Consider the following 18,625-nt stretch of genomic DNA (forward strand, 5'->3'; position numbering starts at 1 on the left):
GTTCACTCAAAGAGAAGAAATTGATTACACAGAGAATTGTTCTCCTGTATCTAAGAAAGATTCCTTTCGAATAATTATGACATTAGTAGCTCATTTTGACTTTGAGTTACATCAAATGATGTGAAAATGACATTCCTTAATGGTCATCTAGAGGAAGAGTTTTACACAAAACAGCCTAAAGGATTCTCCTCTACTAAAGGTGAGCACTTAGTTTGCAAGCTTAATAAATCAATCTATGGCTTGAAACAAGCTTCCCGCCAATGGTATCTAAAGTTTCATGATGTCATCACTTCATTTGGCTTTGAAGAGAACATCATGGATCAATGTATATACCAAAAGGTCAGTGGGAGTAAGATTTTTTTTCTTGTGTTATATGTGGATGACATTTTGCTTGCAACTAATGATAAGGGTTTGCTATATGAGGTGAAACAATTTCTCTCGATGAACTTTTATATGAAGGATATGGGAGAGGAATCTTATGTCATTGACATTAAGATCCATAGGGAAAGATCTCGAGGCATTTTGGGTTTGTCTCAAGAGACTTATATCAACAAAGTTTTAGAGAAATTTAACATGAAAGGTTGTTCACCAAGTATAACTCCCATTGTGAAGGGTGACAAACTCGTTTTGAGTCAGTGCCCGAAAAATGATTTTGAGCGGGAACACATGAAGAATACTCCAAGGGACAAAGGATTACATGCTCATGTACAAAAGGACTGATTGTCTGGAAGTGATTGGCTACTCCGATTCAGACTTTCCTGGTTGCGTTGATTCACGAAAATCAACATCTAGTTATATTTTTATGTTAGTCGGTGGAGCTTTATCTTGGAGAAGTGTCAAGCAAACCTTAACTGCTACTTCCATTATGGAAGCTGAGTTCGTTTCCTGTTTTGAGGCTACCTCGCATGGTGTATGGTTGAAGAGTTTAATGTCTGACCTTAGAGTTGTGGACTCTATTTCGAGGCCATTAAAGTTGTACTATGACAACTCTACTGCAGTGTTTATGGCTAAAAACAACAAAAGTGGAAGTCAAAGTAAGTACATCGATGTCAAGTACTTAGCCATAAGAAAACGTGTTAAAGAGAAGAAAGTGGTCATTGAACACGTCAACATTGAGTTGATGATTGCTGATCCTTTAACTAAAGGCATGCCACCAAAGAATTCTAAGGATCATGTAGTACGAATGAGACTTGGTTCCATGATGTAATTTCATTGTACGTATATTTGTTATTTTCAATGAAACTCTTATTTAGTTAGATATTTTCTCATATGGATTTGTGCACATATTTATTTATTTCGAGAAAAATCATCTGGTTTAGATCTAGAATAAACATATGGTTTATTCATTAAGTTGAGAGCTAGTGTTGAGAGACTTGATATATTGTGGTACATGGAAGATATTGTGTTTCTTGTTATGACTCATATATTATGTTTCTTGTTATGGTTGATGTTGAGTTAAATGGACCAAGTGGGAGAATGATGGAATTTTCGGATGGGTCCACGTTCTTCCTCTGTTTTTTCCAGTTGCAGTTTTTTCGAGAATTTGTTTTCTGAATTTGGTCCATTTTTTTCGTGCCTTCAAATTGTTGACTGCATTTTATTTCTTCTTTTTGATTGAAGAACCTTTGGGATGCACATGACTAAAATCAGATATTAGTAGTGTTAGCCCGTGCCTTTAAATTGTTAATTGCATTTTTTTGTGGAAAAAACAGTATTTATAACTAAAATTATTTCGATATCCTAACAGAATATGCTTATTAATTCAAAAATCATGATAACTTCCATATCCTAACAGGATATTTAAAATTCATTGTTAAGTACCTATTAATTTGGAATGAAAACTAACAAAAATACAAATAAAATATGCTTATTAATTAAACATTAATAAATTGACAACGATTAAGGCAAAAGCAAATACAAAATCGAATCTGATTTGAATAATATGTTAAAATTGATAGTGTAACATTTAAAAATCTCAAGCAGATGAATGAGAGGCTGCACGATGAACAGAAATGAATGAATTGATTGCATATATAGATAAGAGTAGTGAACATTTAAAAATCTCAAGCGGGACGTTGCTACTTTATACAACAATACTAACCTAACAAGTGGTAAATTTATATGAATATGCTTTAGTGGGAGTGATGTAATACAATCGTACACGTGCGCAGGTCTATCCCGTAGACTTGTTAATGGTCATTGCAAATGAAGTCGTGAATGGAAACTGTCTTCCAATTAGTTTGAATGGCCACGGAGAATCAAAAGGAGACATATTCATTCTTGGTATAAACATTAATTTTTTTATCAACGGTGTTAAAATTCATTATGAAATGGATGAAAATTAAGTTTATTTGAAAGATAATAATGTTTAAGTAGTCATGTATGAAAATTTTCTTCTAATAATATGTTAAAATTGATGGTGTTATATTTAAAATTGATTGTTAAGTACCTACTAATTAGGGATAAGTCAACCTCTAAATTATGATTATTTCAATATCTTAATAGGATATGCTTATTAATTTGAAAATTATGATTATTTTCATATCCTAACAGAATAGTTAAAATTGATTGTTAGGTGCCTATTAATTTGAAATGAAAATTAATAAAAATACGAATAAAATATGTTTATTAATTGAACGTTACTAAATTGACAATGATTACGGCAAAAAAAAAATACAAAATTGAAGTTGACTTTAATAATATGTTAAAATTGATACTGTAATATTTAAAATTGATTGTTAAGTACTACTAATTAGGAATAAGTCAACGTCTAAATTATGATTATTTTCATATCTTAACAGAATATGTCTATTAATTTGAAAATTATGATTATTTTCATATCCTAACTGAAAATTTAAAATTGATTGTTAAGTACCTATTAATTTGAAATGAAAATTAACAAAAATACAAATAAAATATGCTTATTAACTAAACGTTAATAAATTGACAATGATTACGACAAAAACAAATACAAAATATAAGTTGGTTTTTGTTAAAATTGAAATTGTAATATTTAAAATTGATTGTTAAGGACCTACTAATGAGGAATAAGGCAACATCTAGATTATGATTATTTCCATATCCTAACAAAGTATTACTTATGAATTTGAAAATTATGATTATTTACCTATCCTAATAGAATATTTAAAATTAATTCTTAAGTACTTATTAATTTGAAATGAAAATTAACAAAAATACGAATAAAATATGCTTATTAATTAAACATTAATAAATTGACAATGATTACGACAAAAACAAATACAAAATTGAAATTGGTTTTAATAATAAAAATTGATACTGTAATATTTAAAATTGATTGTTAAGTACCTACTAATTAGGAATAAGGCAACGTCTAAATTATGATTATTTTCATATCCTAGCAGAATATGCTTATTAATTTGAAAATTATGATGATTAAGTACCTATTAATTTGAAATGAAAATTAACAAAAATACGAATAAAATATGCTTATTAATAAAAAGTTAATAAATTGACAATGACTATGGTAAAAACAAATACAAAATTGAAGTTGGTTTTAATAATATGTTAAAATTGATACTGTAATATTTAAAATTGATTATAATCATTTTTATTATTATAATAATAAATTATTATAAATCATTATTATTAATCATAAATTTTTTTTTGTTATTATTATTTTAATTTTATTATTGTTATCAGATGCAAGGGGAAAATCGAAAAGCCATCATGTCACACAGTTGAATTCAAAATGGGATTGGAAGTTCAACATTATTTTTCTTGGAAACATTAATTCGGCAAAATAAACATAAAAGACAAAAAATAATAAATGTTGATTGACATTGACGGAAATAATAAATGCTAATTGACATTGACAGAAATAATAAATGTTGATTGACATTGAAGCAACAAAAACATAGAAGGCATAAAATAGTGAAAAATTGAAGGAAAGAAAACGCAGAAGCATTAAAAGTAATTTGTTTTTATTTTTAACCTGTATAAGCACAAATGCCAAGAATATCTACTTCAGGGATTTTGTACACGTTGATTTGTTACCGTAATAAGAACAGAGATATTGGAGAAGATTGAAGATGACTCATGAACCTCAAAGTTAATCATAGTAATAGAAGTCATTTTTTGCAAGTAATACAGAAATGAACACGATAAAGAAAGGAACCCAAACATGCAACACAAAAAAAGATAAAAATAAGCATTTTCGTTCGATGCAATTCAGTGACTCGCTGTTAATGCACATATAAAGTCTAGTCCCATTTGTCATTGTCAGGGAAGACCCAGTTGGAAAGATTAACAGTTGACTTTCCATCAGATGCAATTGGATCATATGGTGAATCTTCATCAAACTCACTTGGCATTGATTTCCAATATAGACTAGGTTCCCATTCTGCACCTTTGAGGACATTCAGTATCTCTTTCAACACTATCTTGCTTCCCTCAGATGACAGGTGAATTCCATCACTATAAAATAACAAAAGCACCAAATCAAATGACAGAAAGGACTACGCAAATTTGAACCTTTTCAATTGAGGGACACTACACATGAGAGCATAAACTTACATGAAGCAAACATCTTGCCAGTTATCTCTTTTCTGAATAGCAGACCACAAATCCATGGCCTCGATATTCATCTTCCGGCACACATCCAAACATGCTTCTGAATATATTTGACAAGCTTCATTTGTCTTTGTTGGTTTCCCATCACTGCGTTCACTCCAACAATTTATCGATTTTGTGAGGAAAAAAACAGAAATTTTTTTGTGAGGAACCAAAAATTTATTAGAACAAAAAACATATTTTGACTACTTATTATAACAATCAAATAGAAAATCTATTGCAGTTAGAACCTGTTTGGCGTAATTGTTGCTTCATTGATGGGAGGAGTACTGAGAAGTAGAATGCGAGTGTTCTCTGAGAGGCTCTAGCAATCATTATTATTTGTGTCAAACTTTTGCAGCCACAAGAATAAGAAGGGGAAAAAATATACCATTTTTCAAGCAGTGAACAAAGGTAAAAAGGTTTATTGGCATAGGATAAACATGTTTGATGTGGAAAATAAAATACCTTGAGATGGTCAACGATCTTCCTCAAATTTTCAATGTATTCTTGGAGAGGCACATGAGGACCTAGGCCAGATGAGTGGGGAGTAGAAGAATCATTACCACCAAAGTAGACAATAACCAATGAAGGTTGCACAGGGGCATCCTGAATTTAACAAGTTGACAGGGTCTTAGCAAGAATCGAAGTAATGACATTGTGCATGCTAACAATTGTGATAATTAAGAAGTTCATTATTGTACATTTAATATAATTAAAGATCAGAATAATCTTCCAAGTACAGGATATATTTTTCAGGCTAATTGATGCAAATAAAATTCATTTGCTGACCGTAAAAAGGTTAATTTTGACAGATAGGATGACTCTTTCTGAACCAATAGTTATGCATTATTAGTAATATTAATAAATTAGAAATAACCTTAGCTATGATTGGCAAATCTATGATTGAATAATGGGGTAAAATTCTTTTATATTAACAGTATATTCTAATTAAATTCTGTAATCAATCAGTTATTACCACACTTTAGACAAACTGATTTTGACCTCTTTTGTTAAAACACCATCCCTCATCCCACCCAAAAAAGAAATTAACCGTTTATTAAGAATGGGAAAACAAATTTCACTCTGAAGGGGAGATTTTTTATTCAACAGAAGCACTCAGATGGTGAATACCTTGGGAAAAACTTTATCCAGAACCTGCACAGCATGCCTTGAATTCCAACCAGCATATCCTCGCAAATCAATATCAACCTGTATCGTGTCATTGAGCATTGCTTTATTAATCCCAAAAAGACATTTATAAATGTAAAACATTCCAACATTCTACTAAGTTTTAAAAAGTTAGGCACTTCATAGTTCATATTAATAAATATTTGTTTAATAAGCCCGTTGTACTGAAGAAAAAAGACTAATTAATCGAAGGTGTTCCCACCCTTTCCTCATAAAGTATTATATATTCCTTACTAATTTTGTTAACCATTGTTTTAGCTAGTTTAAGAATCAAAATAATTTTTTTATTTAAGGCATAATATTTATTATTACAAATGCACTTCAATGTGATTTTTAATAAAAACATGTTCTATTTATTAATTTTTTAAGGAAAATGCTAAATGTTACAAAAATTCCATTGTACGAATCCACACGAATATACGTGGCTACAAATTATAATAAATGAACTGATTCGTGCATTTTGTGTTTATGTTTTTTGTATGGTATAGCATTGCTCATTTTTTAACGAATCTTATTAATTAGTACTCTTAGATATTGGTTGAAGAATTAAAATGAAAAAAATATTTTGTAAAAATCAAATAGCATAAATAAAATTATAAACAACATGATTTTATGTATTTTAATAAAAAAATACTTTAAATTTCTTAACCAGATGCACTAAAGACACTGGTTGGTTACTAGTATTTGTCTTAATTATGGCCAATAACACAAAAATTGACTCCTTCCTTCATTAGTAATTTAGGTCCACTTTTCCATTTTAAGATTTCTCCCGCGTGGTGAAAACATACAACATTGTCTCTCTCTTGCTTTCAAATCTGGTGGGATTGTCCCCCTCCCCCACCCCACTTTTTTTTTAAATTTTATTTATCTTAGATGATCTTTTCAGAAAGAGCTCTTGTATTGCTTCATATAGGTTTCATTGAAGGACTTTTTATTTGGTGAGAGCTTCTCTCTAGGTCCTTTGTTGAACCAATCTTAGACTTATCAAGGTAATCCTTGTGGCGTCTACCCTGCCTTATCTTCCTTCACCGGAAGTGGCGTCTACCATGACTTATCTTCTTTCACTAGAGGTGACGTCAACCAAATCTCCGTAGCCTGTATCAAACGTTCCACCCTGTAAGATTCACATCATCTGGTATCAGAGCTTTGGCTCTTGATACAGGTTCTATCCTATCCTATTATTTTTTTTTGTAATTTGTCCAGGTTCGTGTTTTGTCTTTGTTCTGTTATTTGTTTTCTTGTTTGCGTTCTTGTTTGTGTCTTTGTTTCGTTTTTGTTCTTGTTCTTGTCACGTTTTTATTCTTGTTTCTTGTGTCTTTCAGACTTTGTGTAAAAAAAAAAATCTGTTTGAGTTCTGTTTCAAGTAAAAAAAAAGTTGCAGAAATATTTAAAAAAAAAGAAGAAAAGAAGAAAAAAAAGTGGGTGTTTGATCTTTGAACACGAAATTGAGGTAGTTAGAGGATTTTTTTTGGCAGAAAATTGTGTACCAAATCCCCTTATCTGGATTCTCCTCTGAATTCTAAGCATTTTGATATATAGTGGGCCTCAAACGGACAACCGTAACAAAAGTTATGAACATTTGAAGTTTACTTGTCATGTCTGTTATCTTATCTGTTATTCTATCTGTTATCTTATTTGTTATCATATCTATTATCCAAATTAAATCTAATTTGTTATCCAAATCCAATCTAATCTGTTATCTAAATCATAATCTGATCTTTTATCCAAATCATAATCTAATCTTTTATCCAAATCAAGTCAGATCTTTTATCCAAATCAAGTCCAAGTTGTTATCCCAAATCAAATCTGTTACTCAGTCTGTGATAATTATATTGTCTTTCCTTTTATTTTTATATTACCTTGTGTGTTTCATTTGGTCCATCCAGGAACTTAAGAGTGAACACGAGTGGTAAAAGGCAAGAGGGAATACATTACACAAAAGCCTATATTGAGAGCATCAAACACGAGTGAACTACCATCAAAGAGAGAAACACGTGAGTAGAGTGTGGTGAGGTCCTGAATTTTTTTAAAAATTACTGCAAAATTTTTTGTTCCTTAATCATGGCAGGAGTTGGTGACAATGGAGGTGTATATCATCAACTGGAAGGATTTCAACGCTTATTACTGGACGCGATGACTACACAAATGCAACGTTTGTTGAAACGTAACAATGAAGAGCTCTACAGGCGAATAGAAGGACTAGAGCACCAAATGAATCCAAATGCTGGGAGACCTTATGGTGGCAACAGAAGGGTCAATGATGGATCGAACCGAATAGAGGGGCAAGACAGAATTGAGGGAGTAAAACTCAATGTATCCTCTTTTAAAGGCAGGAGTGACCCAGACGCCTACCTTACCTGGGAGATGAAGATTCAACATGTATTCTCCTACAATGATTATTCGGAAGAGCAGAAGGTGAAGTTAGCAGCAGCTACATTCTCAGACTATGCCTTTGTTTGGTGGAAGAAAAATCAAAGAGAGATGAAGAGAGAAGAATGGCGGGAGATAGATACATGGACTGAGATGAGAAGGGTTATGTGAAAGATATATGTTCCAACTAGCTACAGTAGAACCAGGCGATGGAAACTCCAGAGGTTATCCTAGGGAAGTTTGATTGTTGAGGACAAGGAGATGGAGATGACACTAGTGAGGGCCAACATTGAAGAGGACACCAAAGCAGTACATGATGGCTTCACCAACAAAATTTCTTTCCAGCACCATGACCAGAAAATTATTCATAAACCTCTATCCCTCAGAGAAGTGTGTGATGACCAAATCAGAAGGAGAGAAAAGAAAGAACAAGAGAGAGACAATAGTAAGGCATCACAGAGGAATAGAAAAAGGAAGAGTGATACACTTGAGAGATGGAGTGATACACAAGAGAGAGAGTGATAATTCTAATCAGTTAACTATTTATGTTTCTCCTAGTGTTCAACCTTTATTGCAGGAATTTAAAGATGTCTTTCCCAAGGAGATTCCTCATGGACTGCCACCTTCAAGAAGCATAGAACATCAAGTTGATCTCCTTCCAGAAGCTTCATTGCCTAACAGGCCAACTCAACAACAAGCCCCAAGAGACTCAACATAAGGATGCACAGACCAAAGTTGAGTATGTAAAAAGATTGTATGACTAAGTGAAGGTGCAAATTGCAAAGAAGAATGAAAGCTATACCAAGCAAGCCGACAAGAAAAGGAAGGAAGTGGTACTTGAACTCGGTGATGATCCTGGACATTTGAGGACAAATGTTTTCCAAGAAGGAGAGAATGATGAGAATCCTGAAACTGGCCAAATACAGGCTAAAGGCCCAAGTGGAGAAGGACAAAGCCCCTGAGTGGAGAAGGATGAAGGCCCAGAGGTAGAGACATTATCAAAACTATTAATTGTTGCTGAAGACCCAGATTAATTTGAAGACCCATAATAAATATGTTTTATTTTTATTAATAATTTTTATTTATTGTAATTTTGGCCCAAACTGTTTAGAAGGCCCATGTCTATTTTTATCTTTTTGTTCAGATACACTATAAGTATTGGTTTTTGTTTTCAATAAAAAAACTTTTGGCATTTTCATAAAATTTGGTGAGAGCTTCTCTCTGGGTTCCTTGTTGAACCAATCTTAGATTTATCAAGGTAATTCTTGTGGCGTCTACCCTGACTTATCTTCCTTCACCGGAAGTGGCGTCTACCATGACTTATCTTCCTTCACTGGAGGTGGCGTCATCCAAATCTCCGTAGCCTGTATCAAACGTTCCGCCCCGTAAGATTCACATCACCTTTTTAAATGACCTTGTTAGTTGTTACTGTTTTTTTTTTAATCTCTTCCTTTTCTTTTACCTTAACATTTTTTTTGATTAAATACGATTTTATCTTTCAAATGATTTTTCATCTCTTAAGATACACCCCCGAATATGACTGCACAATTGACACAAGTTGTAATTATTTTTAAGAATATATAATTTGTAGTGTAGGCCACTGTTTTATTTTCCAAAACTAGAAAATTTAATGTACTTTTCAACTTCAAGCACATTTTTCAGATGTAGTAGAGAGTTGGCAATTGTTTTTCCCTTTTCAACTTCCTTATTTTTTGGTTACAAATAGGGAGTTTGATTTTTCATTTCTGTAGCGCTTTTTTTCCGCAAAATTCCACACCCTTAGTGTAAGTTGTTTTTGTTTCTTCCGTTAGTCTCTTTTTCTGAGCATTTTTTGTCTCCGGTGGTGTACGTGCGCTATTCAAGAAGATACGATGAAGTTGGCTAGTTATTCATTATCAGAGAAGAAGAGATACATAAAAAAAATTTAGTAACACACGAATTGTCAATCTGTAGACTCATACGGATCAACAATTCTTATGGTTCATACAGATCAACAATCCGCATGTTTTAAATTTTTTTAAAAAAATTTAAATCCACATGATCTTACATTGATTAATAATTAAATTTTAGATCTAAAATTTTGGTTTCAATATTTTTTATAACTACCAAATTTAATATATTTTAAAATTTGATTTCAATCATTATCTTAAACTAACAATCTTATCATATTTTAAATTTTAAATTTTGGTTTCAATATTTTTTATAACTACCAAATTAAATATATTTTTAAATTTGATTTTAATCATTCTTAAAAACTAACAATCATATCATATTTTAAATTTTGGTTTCATAATTTTTTATAACTAACAAATTTATTGTACAATTAAAAATTATGTTTCAATATTTTTATAACAAATTTTAATTATTTAAAATTTTCTTTTAAAGATTTTTTGTAACTAACAAATTTAAATTATTTTTAATTATGATTTCAATATTTTTCATAAATAAAAAATTCGATATCTTTTAAATATTTTTTTCGATTTTTTTTAAAAGTTAAACAAATATAATATAACAATATTAAAAATTAATTATTTCACCAATCTAATCTTATTTTTAGCGATTTAATCCAATCTAATCTTAATAATAACTCATATATATATTTTTTAATAAATAAAATCAATACTTAACATATAAATAAAAAAAATATAAAATATCACTAACAATACAAAACAACATTACACTACATTTAAATAATTCGGCTATTAGTTGATTTGGTAACTCAACTTCAAACACGTATTTCAAATGTGATAGAGTAGGCAACTATTTTATTCTCAACTTCCTTATTTTTGGTTACAAATAGAAAGTTTGGTTATTCATTTCTGCAACACCTTTTTTTTTTCCCACAAAATTCCACACCCTTATAGTAAGTTGTTTTTGTTAGCTTTCGTTAGTTTCTTTTTCTGAGCATTTTTTTTGTCTCCGATGATGTACATGCGCTGTTCAAGAGGATACGGTAAAGTTGGCTGGTTATTCGTTACCAGAGAAGAAGAGATTCATAAAAAAATTTAGAAACACACAAATTGTCAATCCATATGACTCATATGGATCAGCAATTCATATGGTTCATAAAGATCAACAATCCGTATGTTTTTAATTTTTATTTTAAATTTTTAAATCCGCATGATCATACATTGATTAATTATTAAATGTTAGATCTAAAATTTTGGTTTCAATATTTTTTATAACTACCAAATTTAATATATTTTTAAATTTGATTTCAATCATTATCTTAAACTAACAATCTTATCATATTTTAAATTTTAAATTTTGGTTTCAATATTTTTTATAACTACCAAATTAAATATATTTTTAAATTTGATTTCAATCATTATCTTAAAAACTAACAATCTTATCATATTTTAAATTTTAAATTTTGGTTTCATATTTTTTTATAACAAACAGATTTATTGTACAATTAAAAATTATGTTTCAATATTTTTATAACAAATTTAAATTATTTAAAATTTTCATTTAAATATTTTTTGTAACTAAAAAATTTAAATTATTTTTAATTATGATTTCAGTATTTTTCATAAGTAACAAATTCAATATCTCTTAAATATTTGTTTAATTTTTTTAAAAGTTAAAAACAAATATAACTTAACAATATTGAAAATTAAAATCTAATCTTAATTTTAGCAATTTAATCTAATCTTAGTATTTAGTAATAACTAATATATATTTTTTATAAATAAAATCAATACTTAACATATAAATTAGAAAAAAATTATAAAATTTTACTAACATTACAAAACAACACTACAGTATAAAACAATTTAAATAATAATTGACAAATATATATTTACAATGTGAACAAAAATTAAAAAAAAAAAAATTTAGAAGAAAAATTTGAAAAAAAAATTATTCAAAAAAAAAATCATACGGATTGCTACATATAGATTGGCAATCCGTATGACCCATACGGATCATCAATCCGTATGGGTTTTTTTTAGAAAAAATGTTATTTTTGTTTGCAACTTTGCTTCAAATAACAACATCAAACCAATATCAACAACATCCAAAACAACATCCAGCACCCTCAAAGGACGAAGAAGAATAAGAAACACCAACAGAGTAAAACGACATAGGAAAGAGGAAGAAGAAGAATCACAGCGGTGCGGGAAATGAAGGAAGAAGAGCCATAGCCGCACGGAAAGTGAAAAAAGAAGAAGAACCGCAACGAGAAAGAACCACAAACCACTAAGAGAATGAAGGAGATCATGTCGTACATGAAGGAGAACGAAGAAGCAGAAGGAAAATGAAGAAAACCACCACGAGGAGGAAGAAACACAACACAAAGAAAGAAGAAACAGTGCGGCAGAATTATACAGACATGCACTGTAACCATATCTATATTAATAGGATGAAGAATATTTTAACCCTTTCACCTAGGGTGTTGGGTGTCCGATCAAAATTACTGGGTGCCCAAAGTAACACCCTAGAGAGTTTCTATTACCTGGTCCTTGCCGGAAAAAATTCCTCTCCTGCCTGTTATATTAGTACACATGTTGCCGCATCGGAATAGTAACCAATCCAATCCACAATTATACTGCAAGATTATGTGTTTCTCAGATAACATAAGTACAACCCACTTTAATTTATTTATGATATGTTTGAATTGCAGTTGCATCCAACTAACATTATTCTTTAAAGTGGGTTGTACTAAAACGTGTACACGGTTATTCTCAAATTCAATGAATGACATGATTATTAAGATTTCCAGAAAAAAATACTGATAATGACTAAAATATTCACGACTATGGTAAGATGTAATTGTTGAATTCATTATAAAAATACAATGATATACTTGAAGAAATTGAATATCAAATGTAGTGAAAGTATATAGCTACTCCATAGACAAGGGAGAGTATATAACCACTTCAGCTAAAAACAAAGGTGGCTACATAAACATCAAATGCAAAAGAACTTCAAAACGGTAATACACAATCTGAAAGCCCTACTAAGAAACCTATCATACAAAGAATGAAGTACAAAAACAAGTATGATCATTAAAAAAGAAAAACTACCCTGCTCGTACAACTTCTATTTGGCAAGGGTTGTGTTACCTCGCAGTATTGAAGGAATCCAGTACTCTTTGCATACACGTAATAACAGTTTAATTACATAACGAGTGGGATGTAACACAATCAAAGGAATAATACATAGAACGGCAGCAGAAGAGGCAAAGGCCAAAGTTGCAGCACTAGCACCCAACTAATGATTCAACCGTATCAGATTATTCTACTCAGATGATGATCAGCTTGCTCTATAGCTTTCAACATAAAACAACTCTAGGCCAAAACACATCCAAATATAAAAAACACTCTAAAATGATGCAAGGAATCCCCGATGGCTCACTCCAGAAAGTGCTTTTCCAGGCTATGCCATACCTCATGTAGACAATTGGAACCTGCCACTAGGCTTTTTTCTTCTCCATCCCTGATATTTCCATATTAAAAACCTTTTAGTACCAGCAAGATATTAATATACATGAAAAATAAGCGGAAAAAAACTTAGCAGAGGTAAACTCACAAAGGCAGCGTAATACACAAAGGTCAATCCAGCCAAAACAACAAATGCAATTTGGAATACATTGTACCTGTAATGTGATAACCAGTAAATCAAACTATATTAAACTGTTTCTACTATAGCTACGCGAAGTTTACAGGTCCTCATCTTAAATTCGCCAAGGATAACGATAAAGGAAACAACCTGGATAGGCAGGTTATGCTGCTTACACCCCAAAAATATAAAAAAAGAAAGAAAGAATCTACAATCTGTTGGATCTATAACATGTCACATCAATTTACTGCACGCATTATCCAATCCAACACCCTACTTATTAAATATTTTAGTTCGTCAATGATGAGTATGTGAAGCATGATTCCTCATAGAACTTCAACTGAAAATATGAGATTTGTTTGAATTCATATTGGAACAATAAGACTGCCGACCCATTGTGTGCTCTAGATCTACAACTTAGCAAAAGGAAGGGACCATTTTTGCCCCAGTATAAGGCAGAGCAAGAGAGGCAGAAGAAATCCAGATTGACTCACTTGTACAAATATTTAATTCCTCGAAGAGACTCCAAAGTGTGGCCAAATATTTCCTGGGCTGCAGTTGCTTGAGCATAGTAGGCAAATGCTGTGGAGCAGAACTGGATCACACTGAAAAGGTAAAACAATAGAACTTTGAGCTGTACAGCATCACATTATCATGACAACATAACAAGTGCCTTATGCTTTAAATAGAACACTATGCGCTATACTCCAAAGCATTTGTTATGCTGCAGAAACAATGACTTAATTTTCCTTTCCACTTCCAAATTTAATAATTTCAAAGGGGAAAGTCAAAGCCCAACATATAATAGTATCCCCATTTTAAATTTCCACTTTTGCGAAACTCTTCATACAATATGTAACCAAAAGCAATACAGATAACACTCAGAGGTAGAAACTTTAACTTCAATACAGATAACATCCCATTTGGAATGTACAGTACAGACTATACTGACCTAATGGAACAAAGAAGAATAAGGCCCACATTAAACAGAAAAGAGTTCATGAGAGTTCCTCCCCACCTGCCAGAGATAAGATCACATTATAAGATACAAAAGGGATAACAAACTACCAAAAATGGATAGCAAAATGATAAATCTGTCAGCACAATTTTATTACTTCATGGGATGTATAGTAATGAAAACTAGTCTCAGTCCAAGCATCATGGCACCAGCAATCACAGCAAGGAGAAGGTAGAAGCAGAAAAATGCAAATGCAGCAGTGCCAAGAAGACCTGATGAAAGAACAAATTACATATATCATCTAGATTAACTGAATGAATATTACATATAATGTATCAATTATTATACATAACTGAAGGAAAGAAAAATAGCCTGAGCTTTCCAACATACCCCAGACATCATCTAGCTTGATGAAAACTTCATTCAAGAAAGGAGAAAGTGGAGGATCAATTAATAGGTAGATAATTATATGAGTGACCCACGCCACTGAAACAATCAACCTGTTACAATTTTCAAATGTTAGGTTAGATAAGAAACATAACACCTGTTAAAGTAAGCAATCTTTGTAAAACTATGTGCAACAGTTCAAAGCATCATTATTCATTATGCATCATACATTATAGCTTACCCTAAAATTCCCAAAACATATTTTGCCAAGTAACCAAGAACTGTTAGAGCCCATGTTGTCTCAGCCTGTATTCATGCAAGCTTAGTCAGAGGGAAAAAAATTACACATTGATTATGCCTGAATTAGAAAGTTAGAAATTTCATTACTGACCTTTTCCCCTTGTGGATACATCTCTTCAAGAAGCTTTACATCTTCTTCTAATTGAAACAACTCCTAGAAAAATATGTGAAATGGATTAGTAAATAACTACTATCACGCAACTATGAATACTTCAGCAACTGTATACTTTCTACCACAAACTATAACAGCATGCATCAAATTATTACATGGAAAGCCCAAGCTAACACCTGTTTCGGAAAATTTATATGATAAATCACCAATATTTGTTGTTTACCTTCTCAACTCCCTTCACATTTTTACGAAACTTTCTACCCTTTGAACCAGTTCTTTCTTCCTGATGTAGTGCCTCAGCTGCTTTTTTTAGTTCTCTTGCTTTTTTACCCAGTTCAGTGGCTTCCTACAGTAACCAGCCAGGAACACCATAAATATAGTATGGCATATCATGTAACCAAATACACACATAATCAACAATTTAATATATCTCCTTCAGTAACAATACAGCACCTTGATATACTGCGAGCGAGTTATAACAGCCTTTGGACGCCGAATAAATGAAAATATAAGTCCTAATGGAAGACAGGCAATACCAACACCACCAAATATCTGGATTGAACAGTGAGAAAACAATGGTTAAATATCAAGAATAGGACAACTAGTGCTTAATGTGATTTAGAATGGAAGGCTTACTTAAATAAATCCATTACGAGACTGCTTTCGCTCAGTATTTTTATTTTATTATATCCAACAAAATCTCAATTGCCAAAGAGAATAGTATAATGCAGTATTCTAATTCACTCAGTCTCACACTTATAGAAAAAAGTATAGCCAGAAGAGTATTTATTCATCCAAAACAATAATGTTAACCAAACAAGCCTAAAAACCTATGCCAAATAAGAAGCAGGAAAATTGAAACAGGTAAATTAAATTTTATGAAGAATGAGCTTACAGCAAAAAGCACAGATCCAACAATAGTAGCAAGTGCAACAAACATATTCTGGAAAGGTAGTACGCATGGTCCATGTTTTCTCTGATGAAGGACTAGCAGAGAATGCTGAGCACTGGTTTGAGGACAATGGGGGAAAAAAGGAGAATGAGCAACAGCAAAAATATTACCTCTGACAACAACAAAACTAGCCAAAAGAAAAACAAAAAACTAGTGCAGAAAAACACCTGATGGGCATCACTTCCAATACAAGGTTGACCACTACTGAATGTCCATGTGCTAGGAAATGAAGTTGTGGATGAAGAGAGATGCCTAATAGTAAAGTCCACCTTACCAACCAGCCCTAATATATCAATCATGGAATAGAAGCATAAACAAACACAGTTTAAAGCTCATATTAAACCACATCAGATTTGAAGTATTTACTCAAGATTGTAGGTGGATTGTATTGTATCTTTATCTTTAATGAATTTGAAATGACGAACAAAAATGACTAACCTTCTTGAAAGAATGACTAAATTCTGAATCATGACTTTAACTCTTTAAGATGATGATGAATTATATAGTATTATTTACACCTATAAATATAATTTTAAATATTTTAATTGTTTAATTTATGTAGAAATTCTTTACGTATATGTTCCATTTCCAAGCCAACCTACATTAAAAAGTGAACATTGTCCAGGAAATGAAACAGGTTTGATGAGTTGAAATTTTCAATAACTTTTTTTTTTGTCTCACCAAGTCTAATACAACCATTGGTGAAGAATTACCTGAGCCTTTAGTACACAAGGCAACCAAGGAAGGTGGAGGCGAGTTTACATGAGGAAAGGACATTAGAAGGGTGATTTGGTCATAATTGTTAGTGAATGGGCATTTTGGGGTGTGGAGTTAGATATTTTGCCTTTTGTTATCTTTACAGTTATTAGTAACATATTTGGAGAGAGAAGGGGGAGCATTTTCTATTTTTTGGGGATTATTATCATTTTGGATAGAGGAGCTTGGCTCTAGGACAGACTGGGTACCCATTCCCGTCTGTTTTTTCTTTGTTCTTGTTATCTTTTTAATTCAACCAAGGTCTCCCTGTTTCATTCACAATATCTACGATATTTTGTTTTCTGGTTCTGCATCAATTTGGTCCGACCTGCCGGATATAATCTCATCTGTGGATGCCCACAACTAGGAATCAGAAAAAGAAGAATCAACGACAGGAATCAGCGGAAATGAAGGCACGCATGATTCATGTAGAAGGAGAGCTGGATTGGGTTCGATCGTCAATTGAGGAACTGCATTTTAAGGCAGCAGAAAGCAAATCGATTATGGACCAGCTGCAGAAACAATCGGAGCAACAAACAAAACTGATAGAGGCCATATCTCGAGGTTTTAGGAGGAATGGAGACAAAGATGGAGGTGAGAACTTGGTGGGACAGAAGGAGAGTGAGAAATCGAAGGCGAGTGCGAGCTTGAAGCCATTGGAGGGAACCGCTTTGGTGGAATTTCGTCAATCCCTCAAAAAGGTGGAGTTACCCATGTTTAATGGAGAGGACCCAGCGGGGTGGATTACAAGAGCTGAGATTTATTTTCGTGTTCACAAAACCAGCGAGGAAGTGAAGGTGAACCTCGCTCAGCTCTGTATGGAGAATGGAACCATTCATTTCTTCAACGCCTTGCTCAGCGATTACGAAGAGGTGACGTGGGGAAATCTCAAACACGAACTATTGTAACGCTACAGAAGTATCGGGGAAGGAAGCGTGTTTGAGCAGCTGACCTCTTTGTGGCAAACAGGAGGTGTCGAGGAATATACTAAGAAGTTTGAATGTCTAACTTCTCAAATTCCCAGGCTCCATAACGAACAATATTTTGCTTATTTCATCCATGGGCTACGCGAAGAAATTCGTTCAAGGATGAGTTTAAATGTGGTAAGCCCAATGTCACATGGAAGGATGATGAACTCCGCAAAAGCTATCGAGCTGGAGCTGTCTAGCCATGGCAGAAACTGGAGTGAGAAGAAGGAGACATGTGGGAGTGGCGGATCTTATTCGGGTTTTTGGTCAACTCCAACGTATTGGGTAGAAATATCCCGAGGAGTTTTGGAGGACAAGGGAGTGGTAATGGGCCTGGCCTAAACGCACCAGCTGGCACTGGAGAAAAAAATAGAAACTGGCCCAAAGATAGAGGAAATAAGCATTTAGCTTATCAGGACCTTATGGAATGTTGCCGTAAAGGACTTTGCTTTAAGTGTGGAGAGTCCTATGGCCCATTC

At 32.4% G+C, this 18,625-nt stretch overlaps 1 protein-coding gene and 1 pseudogene across 1 annotated transcript; both read right to left on the minus strand.

Annotated features, from left to right (window-relative positions):
- Positions 1-4,235: 4,235 nt before the first annotated feature.
- On the minus strand, positions 4,236-5,823 carry LOC100795587 (GDSL esterase/lipase CPRD49). The gene is made up of 5 exons (XM_026126240.2): positions 5,725-5,823; positions 5,059-5,199; positions 4,842-4,915; positions 4,555-4,707; positions 4,236-4,455 (listed from the first exon to the last, which is right to left on the minus strand). Exons 1-5 carry the CDS (start codon positions 5,821-5,823, stop codon positions 4,242-4,244), a joined length of 681 nt encoding a protein of 226 aa, XP_025982025.2. The 3' UTR covers positions 4,236-4,241.
- A 7,093-nt stretch (positions 5,824-12,916) lies between these two features.
- Positions 12,917-16,739, minus strand: LOC100795052 (LIMR family protein At5g01460-like; annotated as a pseudogene).
- Between the last annotated feature and the right edge of the window lie 1,886 nt (positions 16,740-18,625).

This window comes from Glycine max, chromosome 16 (genome assembly GCF_000004515.6).
Source record: "Glycine max cultivar Williams 82 chromosome 16, Glycine_max_v4.0, whole genome shotgun sequence".
Lineage (NCBI taxonomy): Eukaryota > Viridiplantae > Streptophyta > Magnoliopsida > Fabales > Fabaceae > Glycine > Glycine max.

What these genes read in the sequence shown, in the direction of transcription:
- LOC100795587 (XM_026126240.2), bottom strand. Translation starts at nt 5,823, where the DNA reads ATGCTCAATGACACGATACAGGTTGATATTGATTTGCGAGGATATGCT. An exon ending in TGGATAAAGTTTTTCCCAAG is followed by an intron (nt 5,200 to 5,724) that starts GTATTCACCATC and finishes TGTTAAATTCAG; the next exon opens with GATGCCCCTGTGCAACCTTC. An exon ending in AGATCGTTGACCATCTCAAG is followed by an intron (nt 4,916 to 5,058) that starts GTATTTTATTTT and finishes AATGATTGCTAG; the next exon opens with AGCCTCTCAGAGAACACTCG.